An 11,441-nucleotide genomic window follows, 5' to 3' on the forward strand; every position below is an offset into this window, starting at 1 on the left:
TATGTGTGTTGTTAACATGCGTTTTTTATTTATCTCTTTTTCCTTGTAATCCTTGTGCTTCTAGTTCTCTTGAACGTGCCTTTCGAGGTTGCAAAGTCTTAGAGACAAAGTATATAACGGATTTGCTTGAAATATTGTCAGAATTGACTCTTGGATCGGCCGACTTGCACCGGCCAAATTAGCTGGTCGAGTTGGTGCATGCGTACCTATCGTATCGTAACGTACGTGCCTACGGGGCAGCGGCAGGCAGCATCCACCCGGGCGCGGCCACGCGACCATCGTCGGCGGACGGGAGCGTCGACGCGCGGCCAGCGGCAGGCTGGTTTGGACCTGTGGCCCACAGCCCATACTGCAATGTGAGTAAGCGGCGTTCTGCGTGTGGCCCACGGCCGATTGCATTCCAGAGCCGGCCCGGGAGGCTCTGTCCTCTTCTCGAGAGGCCTGGACTGGACGGCTGTGTTTGGTAAGGGTCAAGGCCGCCGGGTTTCCTAAATTAGACCACACTTTTTAGTTACCGCCAAGACATGCAACGTCCCCCGGCTCGTACACGTGCAAATTGCACGTGTCGACCGGTGGCTGCGCGGCTGGTTATCGGAGTATATGCATGCACCTGGCCATGCCATGCATCGGAGCAGAAAAATGGTCTAAAAACTCATTCTACTACATATGGTGCACCACGAATCAACGGAACATTGTGTTAAGCAAAAAACAACGGAAAATTACAGAGATTTGATGCCTTCGCACGCGCGGCAGGATTGCAATAGTAGGAAGCGTATATACTGGAAAAGATGCACCGTCAGCTATTCATCGCCCGAGATCATAGGATGGGTGAATACCCAGCGCAAAATTGGCTTCGCAGCAACGAAAGCGATATGGCTGAGAGGAGGAAACAAATGTTCAGAGGATAATTAGCACGCAGGAAGCTCGATCGCCGCGTCATTCTTCCACGGATAATACATCATACATCATCAGTTTATCATTATCCTTATCCATCGTAAATATGGATTTCCAAATCCAAAGGGAAGAAACACCGAAAGGATATTCCGAAGAGAAGGGTTGAATTAGCGTGCGAAGCTTCGCGGTTTTATTTAGGGCCGTGAGCGCTACCCCGTTTAGAAATGCTAAAGAAATCAAAAATTTGCACCGCCAAAATAACATTTCCATTCTCTCTCTCACACACACACACACAAAAGAAAAACATTTCCATTCGAGGGAGCAGAGCTTTCCTTGTGGGCCACACGCAAGTCGGCTATAAATCCAGCGCCAATTGGCCGCCGATCATCAATTCGCGAAAGCACACAACACGAGCTTATAGCGAACCCAAGCAAAAGCAGAGCAAAACCCCTCCAAGCGAAGCCATGGCTCCCAACCTCAGCAAGGCGACGGACGACCTGCTCGGCGACGTGGCCGTGGACGGCCTCAAGCAGTCGCCGCGCTTCACGCTCAAGGGCAAGGACCTCGCCGTCGACGGCCACCCGGCCCTCCTCGACGTCCCTGCCAACATCCACCTCACCCCGGCCTCCGTCCTCGTGTCTGCCTCCGAGGTTGCTGGCGCCACCCACGGCAGCTTCCTCGGCTTCGACGCGCCGGCGCCGGACAGCCGCCATGTGGTGCCCATCGGCAAGCTGGTTGACACGAGGTTCATGAGCATCTTCCGCTTCAAGGTGTGGTGGACGACCCACTGGGTGGGCACCGCCGGCCGGGACGTCGAGAACGAGACCCAGATGATAGTGCTCGACCGCGCCGCCGACCGCCCCTACGTGCTCCTCCTCCCCATCGTCGACGGCGCCTTCCGCGCCAGCCTCCAGTCCGGCGAGGACGACCACGTGGCCCTCTGCCTCGAGAGCGGCTCCTCTGTCGTGAAGGGGTCCGTGTTCCGGAGCGCCGTGTACCTGCACGCCGGCGACGACCCGTTCGAGCTGGTGAGGGAGGCGGCCAGGGTGGTGCGCGCCCACCTCGGCACCTTCCGGCTGCTGGAGGAGAAGACGCCGCCGCCGATCGTCGACAAGTTCGGGTGGTGCACCTGGGACGCCTTCTACCTCAAGGTGCACCCGGAGGGCGTGTGGGAGGGCGTGCGCGGGCTGGCGGAGGGCGGGTGCCCGCCGGGGCTCGTGCTCATCGACGACGGATGGCAGTCCATCTGCCACGACGAAGACGACCCCGCCGACGGCGCCGAGGGCATGAACCGCACCGCCGCCGGCGAGCAGATGCCGTGCCGGCTCATCAAGTTCCAGGAGAACCACAAGTTCAGGGACTACAAGGGCGGCCTCGGCCTCGGCGGGTTCGTGCGCGAGATGAAGGCCGCGTTCCCGACGGTGGAGCAGGTCTACGTGTGGCACGCGCTCTGCGGGTACTGGGGCGGGCTCCGGCCCGGCACGCCGGGGCTGCCGCCGAACAAGGTCGTCACGCCCAAGCTCTCGCCGGGGCTCAAGCGCACCATGGAGGACCTCGCCGTCGACAAGATCGTCAACAACGGCGTCGGGCTCGTCGACCCGGAGCACGCGCGGGAGCTCTACGAGGGCCTCCACTCCCACCTCCAGGCCTCCGGCATCGACGGCGTCAAGGTCGACGTCATACATGTGAGTATTTTTCAGAAACTTCAATTTACCTCCAAATTTTGTCAGCAGCTCGTACTTACTTGATAGATTTTGATAGCCGAGAATGTTTTGTTTCCATGCGTTTGAATTAATCTGGTAGAAGAAGTGTGCAAAGGATAAGCGGTGCAGTGCACCGTGCACCGTGCACGTGATGCAGTTCTCGAGCTCTCCGGAATATGATGGAAAATATATGAAATTGCAACCATTAGTAGTCTCTGTCTTGAAGCTGTTGGGGAATTAGCTCTGCCACAAATGGCCTATAACGGTAGACGATTTCGAGCGCTATCCTTGTCTGCTTTTATTACTAGTACCAAATCCAATCTTGTTCAAGCGACCCGTCCAGTAACCTGACCTGGACGGTAGGATAGAGATGCATTTGACATTTGACACCATGTTGATACGTGCAATTAGGACAGCCAGGAAACTGCTAATTACATGTTGACGTGACTTGTCACCAACAATTAATTAAAAAAAATGTTTGCCCGTGCGTGTGCAGCTGCTGGAGATGCTGTGCGAGGAGTACGGCGGGCGGGTGGAGCTGGCCAAGGCCTACTTCCGCGGGCTGACGGAGTCCGTGCGGCGGCACTTCGGCGGCAACGGCGTGATCGCGAGCATGGAGCACTGCAACGACTTCATGCTGCTGGGCACGGAGGCGGTGGCGCTGGGCCGCGTCGGCGACGACTTCTGGTGCACGGACCCCTCCGGCGACCCCAACGGCACCTTCTGGCTGCAGGGCTGCCACATGGTGCACTGCGCCTACAACTCGCTCTGGATGGGCAGCTTCATCCACCCGGACTGGGACATGTTCCAGTCCACGCACCCCTGCGCCGCCTTCCACGCCGCCTCCCGCGCCGTCTCCGGCGGCCCCATCTACGTCAGCGACTCCGTCGGCAGCCACGACTTCGCGCTCCTCCGCCGCCTCGCGCTCCCGGACGGCACCATCCTCCGCTGCGAGCACCACGCGCTCCCCACCCGCGACTGCCTCTTCCTCGACCCGCTCCATGACGGCCGGACCATGCTCAAGATCTGGAACGTCAACAGGTTCTCCGGCGTGCTCGGCGCATTCAACTGCCAGGGCGGCGGCTGGAGCCCCGAGGCGCGGCGGAACAAGTGCTGGTCCCAGTGCTCCGTCCCCGTCACGGCGCGCGCCGGGCCGGCGGACGTCGAGTGGAAGCAGGGCACCGCCCACCCCGTCGCCGTCGATGGCGCCGCGCAGTTCGCCGTCTACTTCGTCGAGGCCAAGAAGCTGGAGCTGATGCTCCCGGAGGAGACCGTGGAGATCACGCTCGAACCGTTCAACTACGAGCTCCTCGTGGTGGCGCCCGTGCGCGTCGTCTCGCCGGAGAAGGACATCCGGTTCGCGCCCATCGGCCTTGCCAACATGCTAAATACCGGTGCCGCGGTGCACGCCTTCGAGTCCAGCGAGAGCGGCAACGGCGAGGTGATCGTGGAGGTTGCGGTCAAGGGCGCTGGGGAGATGGCGGCCTACTCTTCGGCGAAGCCCAGGCTGTGCAAGGTTGAGGGCGAGGCCGCCGAGTTCGAGTACAAGGACGGCGTGGTCACCGTCGCCATGCCGTGGTCCGGGTCGTCCTCCAAGCTGTCTCGTGTCGAGTATGTCTATTGATGTCTCAGGCTTCTGTCAGCCGGGAGTTTAGCACCTTTTGCGTCCAAATAATTTTAGGTGGAGCTTCGAATTTGTACAGCTCTTATGTTGTGGTTTTTTGGTGGGTTTGGTTTTATCTTTTCTGTGGAGATTTTCATCTATCTAAACTGAATTAATAAATTTTCTGTTTTTTTTTATACGAGCGTATCTATTCTGAATCAATAGAATGCCATGATTTTGCTTATTCAGTGTCCACGTGTGCCCTTGTGCGTGTGTGTGTTTTGTGAGGATAATGTTTGTGATTTTGAGATGTTAGAGCATCAACAACACCCGTTGGACGTGTTAAAATCAGTTTGCGGCGCGTCGTTCGTCTGTTTTGATGCGACAGCCAGCGCTGGCTTCAGCGACCGCTGTAAAATGCAGCATGCGTAGCTCCAGCAGCGTGCGCTATCGTTCAAACAACATATGCGTTAAAAACACAAGAAAAAGATCAAACATAAACAAAATAAATCAATAAAAATAGTTTAATTTCGTTATTACAACTCAAATAAGTACTTTATCTTTCAATACAACAAGTAGTTCAATAATACAACATCAAACGCACAAATCATGATGCTCTTTGTCGGCCATTCATGCCCACCACTCCTTGAGGAGATTCTTCTGAAGATCATTATGCGTTTCGGGACGTCGAATGACATGATAAGAGGCAACAAAATGGGCTACCCTTTCAGCCCTCCGCCGCACTCGCATGGGATGTCCCAAGAGCTCATAGTGAGAGTAATCTAAATCTTGGCCACGATCATTCTCGATGATCATATTGTGCATGATCACACAAGCGTGCATGATGTACCAAAGCATCTTTTGATCTCAAAATCTAGCCGGTCCTCTCACAATAATAGTCATAGTTGTATGTACGACCATTTGCTACAAACTGCACTCGTGACAGTTCACCATTTGCAATCTTATTCATCAGTGTTGACCGGTTGACAACGTTGATGTCATTCAAAGATCCAGGCATTTCAAAAAAAAAAGCATGCCAAATCCAAGCCTCTTGATCGGCCACCGCTTCAAGGATTATAGTGGAACCCTTTTTTTGGCCGTTGAATTGCCCATGCCATGCCTTAGGACAATTCTTCAAACTCCGATGCATGCAATCTATTGAGCCAAGCATACGTGGGAAGCCACGAGCTTTGTTCATCTCAAATAGCCTTGTGGCGTCTTCAGCATTGGGAGATCTCAAATACTCCTGACCAAACACTTGCACAATTCCGACTGTGAAGTTGCAAATGTGAGCAACAACACCAGTATCAAATACCCAGGAGCTACTACGAGCGTTGGTAAGGTACACATCAATAACATGTATATCACATATACCTTTAACGTTGCCGGCCTTCTTGTCCGCTAAGTATTTGGGGCAGTTCCGCTTCCACTGACCCTTTCCCTTGCAATAGAAGCACTCAGTCTCAGGCTTGGGTCCATTCTTTTTCTTCTTCCCGACATCTGGCTTACCGGGCGCGGCAACGGCTTTGCCATCTTTCCTGAAGTTCTTCTTACCCTTGCCCTTCTTGAAACTAGTGGTCTTGTTGACCATCAACACTTGATGTTCTTTCTTGATTTCTACTTCTGCAGACTTGAGCATCGAGTACAACTCGGGAATGGTCTTGTCCATCCCTTGCATGTTGTAGTTAAGCACAAAGCCTTTGTAGCTTGGTGGGAGAGACTGGAGGATTCTGTCAATTATAGCATCATCCGGAAGTTTGACTCCAAGTGAAGTCAGACAACCGTGTAACCCAGACATTTTCAGTATGTGCTCGCTGACAGAACTGTTCTCCTTCATCTTACAGCTAAAGAACTTGTCGGATACTTCATATCTCTCGACACGGGCATGAGCCTGAAAAACTTGCTTCAGCTCTTGGAACATCTCATATGCACCGCGTGTTGGGGAACGTCGCATGGGAAACAAAAAATTTCCTACGCGCACGAAGACCTATCATGGTGATGTCCATCTACGAGAGGGGATGAGTGATCTACGTACCCTTGTAGATCGTACAGCAGAAGCGTTAGTGAACGCGGTTGATGTAGTGGAACGTCCTCACGTCCCTCGATCCGCCCCGCGAACAATCCCGCGATCAGTCCCACGATCTAGTACCGAACGGACGGCACCTCCGCGTTCAGCACACGTACAACTCGACGATGATCTCGGCCTTCTTGATCCAGCAAGAGAGACGGAGAGGTAGAAGAGTTCTCCGGTAGCGTGACGGCGCTCCGGAGGTTGGTGATGACCTTGTCTCAGCAGGGCTCCGCCCGAGCTCCGCAGAAACGCGATCTAGAGGAAAAACCATGGAGATATGTGGTCGGGCTGCCGTGAAAAAGTCGTCTCAAATCAGCCCTAAAACCTCCGTATATATAGGTGGGAGGGAGGGGACCTTGCCTTGGGACTCAAGGAGCCCCAAGGGGGTCGGCCGAGTCCAAGGGGGAAGGCTCCCCCCCCCCAAACCGAGTTGGACTTGGTTTGGTGGCTGGGAGTCCTTCCTTCCCTTCCTACCTCCTCTTTTTTCCCTTTTCTCTTTGATTTTCTTTCCTAGGCGCATAGGGCCCTTTTGGGCTGTCCCACCAGCCCACTAAGAGCTGGTGTGCCACCCTCAAGGCCTATGGGCTTCCCCGGGGTGGGTTGCCCCCACGGTGAACTCCCGGAACCCATTCGTCATTCCCGGTACATTCCCGGTAACTCCGGAAACCTTCCGGTAATCAAATGAGGTCATCCTATATATCAATCTTCGTTTCTGGACCATTCCGGAAACCCTCGTGACGTCCGTGATCTCATCCGGGACTCCAAACAACATTCGGTAACCAACCATATAACTCAAATACGCACAAAACAACGTCGAACCTTAAGTGTGCAGACCCTGCGGGTTCGAGAACTATGTAGACATGACTCGAGAGACTCCTCGGTCAATATCCAATAGCGGGACCTGGATGCCCATATTGGATCCTACATATTCTACGAAGATCTTATCGTTTGAACCTCAGTGCCAAGGATTCATAAATTCCCGTATGTCATTCCCTTTGTCCTTCGGTATGTTACTTGCCCGAGATTCGATCGTCGGTATCCGCGTACCTATTTCAATCTCGTTCACCGGCAAGTCTCTTTGCTCGTCCCGTAATACAAGATCCCGCAACTTTCACTAAGTCACATTTCTTGCAAGGCTTGTGTGTGATGTTGTATTACCGAGTGGGCCCCGAGACACCTCTCCGTCACACGGAGTGACAAATCCCAGTCTTGATCCATACTAACTCAACTAACACCTTCGGAGATACCTGTAGAGCATCTTTATAGTCACCCAGTTACGTTGCGACGTTTGATACACACAAAGCATTCCTCCGGTGTCAGTGAGTTATATGATCTCATGGTCATAGGAATAAATACTTGACACGCAGAAAACAGTAGCAACAAAATGACACGATCAACATGCTACGTCTATTAGTTTGGGTCTAGTCCATCACGTGATTCTCCTAATGACGTGATCCAGTTATCAAGAAACAACACCTTGTTCATAATCATAAGACACTGACTATCTTTGATCAACTGGCTAGCCAACTAGAGGCTTGCTAGGGACGGTGTTTTGTCTATGTATCCACACATGTAAATGAGTCTTCATTCAATACAATTATAGCATGGATAATAAACGATTATCTTGATACAAGAATTATAATAATAACTATATTTATTATTGCCTCTAGGGCATAATTCCAACAGTCTCCCACTTGCACTAGAGTCAATAATCTAGCCCTCACATCATCATGTGAATTACATTGTAATAAATCTAACACCCATACAGTTCTGGTGTTGATCATGCTTTGGCCGTCGAAGAGGTTTAGTCAGCGGGTCTGCTACATTCAGATCCGTGTGCACTTTGCATATATTTACGTCTTCTCCCTCGACGTAGTCGCGGATGAGGTTGAAGCATCGTTTGATGTGTCTGGTCTTCTTGTGAAACCGTGGTTCCTTTGCTAAGGCAATGGCACCCGTGTTGTCACAGAACAAGGTTATTGGATTCAGTGCGCTTGGCACCACTCCAAGATCCGTCATGAACTGCTTCATCCAAACACCCTCCTTAGCCGCCTCCGAGGCAGCCATGTACTCCGCTTCACATGTAGAATCTGCTACGACGCTTTGCTTGGAACTGCACCATCTTACCGCACCCCCATTAAGAATAAATACGTATCCGGTTTGCGACTTAGAGTCGTCCGGATCTGTGTCAAAGCTTGCATCGACGTAACCTTTTACGGCGAGCTCTTCGTCACCTCCATACACGAGAAACATCTCCTTAGTCCTTTTCAGGTACTTTAGGATATTCTTGACCGCTGTCCAGTGATCCACTCGTGGATTACTCTGGAACCTACCTGCCATACTTATGGCCAGGCTAACATCCGGTCTAGTGCACAACATTGCATACATGATAGAACCTATGGCTGAAGCATAGGGGATGGAGCGCATATGCTCTCTATCTTCATCAGTTGCTGGGCACTGAGTCTTACTCAATCTCGTACCTTGTAAAATTGGCAAGAACCCTTTCTTGGACTGTTCCATTTTGAATTTCTTCAAAACTTTATCAAGGTATGTGCTTTGTGAAAGTCCTATCAGGCGTTTTGATCTATCCCTATAGATCTTAATGCCTAGAATGCAAGCAGCTTCTCCTAGGTCCTTCATAGAGAAACTCTTATTCAAGTAATCCTTTATGCTCTCTAAAAACTCCACGTTGTTTCCAATCAGCAATATGTCATCCACATATAATATTAGAAACGCCACAGAGCTCCCACTCACTTTCTTGTAAATACAAGATTCTCCAACCACTTGTATAAACCCAAATGCTTTGATCACCTCATCAAAGCGTTTGTTCCAACTCCGAGATGCTTGCTCCAGTCCATCAATGGATCGCTGGAGCTTGCACACCTTGTTAGCATTCTTAGGATCGAAAAAACCTTCGGGTTGTATCATATACAACTCTTCCTTAAGGAAACCGTTAAGGAACGCCGTTTTGACATCCATCTGCCAGATTTCATAATCGAAAAATGCAGCTATTGCTAACATGATTCTGACGGACTTAAGCATCGCTACGGGTGAGAATGTCTCATCGTAGTCAACTCCTTGAACTTGTGAAAAACCCTTTGCCACAAGTCGAGCTTTATAAACGGTCACATTGCCATCAGCGTCCGTCTTCCTCTTAAAGATCCATTTGTTCTGAATAGCCTTGCGGCCCTCAGGTAGTACCTCCAAAGTCCACACTTTGTTCTCATACATGGATCCTATCTCGGACTTCATGGCTTCTAGCCATTTGTTGGAATTTGGGCCCACCATTGCTTCTTCATAATTTGCAGGTTCATTGTTGTCTAACAACATGATTGATAAGACGGGATTACTGTACCACTCTGGAGCAGCACGTGGTCTCGTCGACCTGCGTGGTTCAACAAAAACTTGAACTGGAGTTTCATGATCATCATCATTAACTTCCTCCTCAACTGGTGTCGCAACGATAGAGGTTTCCCCTTGCCCTGCGCCACCATCCAGAGGGATGAGAGGTTCGACAACCTCGTCAAGTTCTATCTTCCTCCCACTCAATTCTCTCGAGAGAAACTCCTTCTCGAGAAAAGCTCCGTTTTTAGCAACAAACACTTTGCCCTCGGATTTGAGATAGAAGGTGTACCCAATTGTCTCTTTTGGGTAACCTATGAAGACGCACTTTTCCGCTTTGGGTTCCAGCTTTTCAGGCTGAAGCTTTTTGACATAAGCATCACATCCCCAAACTTTAAGAAACGACAACTTTGGCCTTTTGCCATACCACAGTTCGTATGGTGTCGTCTCAACGGATTTTGATGGTGCCCTATTTAAAGTGAATGCAGCTGTTTCTAATGCATAACCCCAAAACGATAACGGCAAATCAGTAAGAGACATCATAGATCGCACCATCTCTAATAGAGTACGATTACGACGTTCGGACACACCATTACGCTGTGGTGTTCCAGGCGGTGTTAACTGTGAAACAATTCCACATTGTCTTAAGTGAGTACCAAACTCGAAACTCAGATATTCACCCCCACGATCAGACCGTAGGAACTTGATCTTCTTGTTACGATGATTTTCCACTTCACTCTGAAATTGCTTGAACTTTTCAAATGTTTCAGACTTGTGCTTCATCAAGTAGACATAACCATATCTACTCAAATCGTCAGTGAAGGTGAGAAAATAACGATATCCGCCACGTGCCTCCACACTCATCGGACCACACACATCGGTATGTATGATTTCCAACAAGTCACTTGCACGCTCCATTGTTCCGGAGAACGGAGTCTTAGTCATCTTGCCCATGAGGCATGGTTCGCACGTGTCAAGTGAATCAAAGTCAAGTGACTCCAAAAGTCCATCAGCATGGAGTTTCTTCATGCGTTTTACACCAATATGACCTAAGCGGTAGTGCCACAAAAATATGGCGCTACCATTGTTAACTCTAACTCTTTTGGTCTCAGTGTTATGTATATGCGTATCGCTATCAAGATTCAATATGAACAATCCTCTCACATTAGGTGCATGACCATAAAAGATGTTACTCATAGAAATAGAACAACCATTATTCTCTGACTTAAAAGAGTAACCGTCTCGCAATAAACAAGATCCAGATATAATGTTCATGCTCAACGCAGGCACTAAATAAAAATGATTTAAGTTCATCACTAATCCTGATGGTAACTGAAGTGAAACTGTGCCGACGGCGATTGCATCAACCTTGGAACCATTTCCTACGCGCATCGTCACTTCATCTTTCGCCAGCCTTCGTCTATTCCGCAGTTCCTGTTTCGAGTTGCAAATATGAGCAACAGAACCGGTATCGAATACCCAGGCACTACTACGAGAGCCGGTTAAGTACACATCAATAACATGTATATCAAATATACCTGATTTTTCTTTGGCCGCCTTCTTATCTGCCAGATACTTGGGGCAATTGCGCTTCCAGTGACCCATACCCTTGCAATAGTAACACTCCGTTTCAGGCTTAGGTCCAGTTTTGGGTTTCTTCGTCGGATTGGCAACAGGCTTGCCGCTCTTCTTCGAATTACCCTTCTTGCCTTTGCCGTTTCTCTTGAAACTAGTGGTCTTATTCACCATCAACACTTGATGCTCTTTACGGAGTTCAGACTCTGCGACTTTCAGCATCGCAAACAACTCGCCGGGAGACTTGTTCATC

The 11,441-nt window shown here is 50.5% G+C and overlaps 1 protein-coding gene across 1 annotated transcript; it reads left to right on the plus strand.

Moving 5' to 3' along the window:
* Positions 1-1,286: 1,286 nt before the first annotated feature.
* On the plus strand, positions 1,287-4,397 carry LOC123442804 (galactinol--sucrose galactosyltransferase). Its single transcript, XM_045118953.1, has 2 exons — positions 1,287-2,579; positions 3,094-4,397. The coding sequence occupies exons 1-2, from the start codon at positions 1,359-1,361 to the stop codon at positions 4,219-4,221; spliced, it is 2,349 nt and encodes a 782-aa protein (XP_044974888.1). The 5' UTR covers positions 1,287-1,358; the 3' UTR covers positions 4,222-4,397.
* The last annotated feature ends 7,044 nt before the right edge of the window (positions 4,398-11,441 follow it).

Source organism: Hordeum vulgare, chromosome 3H (assembly GCF_904849725.1).
Source record: "Hordeum vulgare subsp. vulgare chromosome 3H, MorexV3_pseudomolecules_assembly, whole genome shotgun sequence".
Classification (NCBI taxonomy): domain Eukaryota; kingdom Viridiplantae; phylum Streptophyta; class Magnoliopsida; order Poales; family Poaceae; genus Hordeum; species Hordeum vulgare.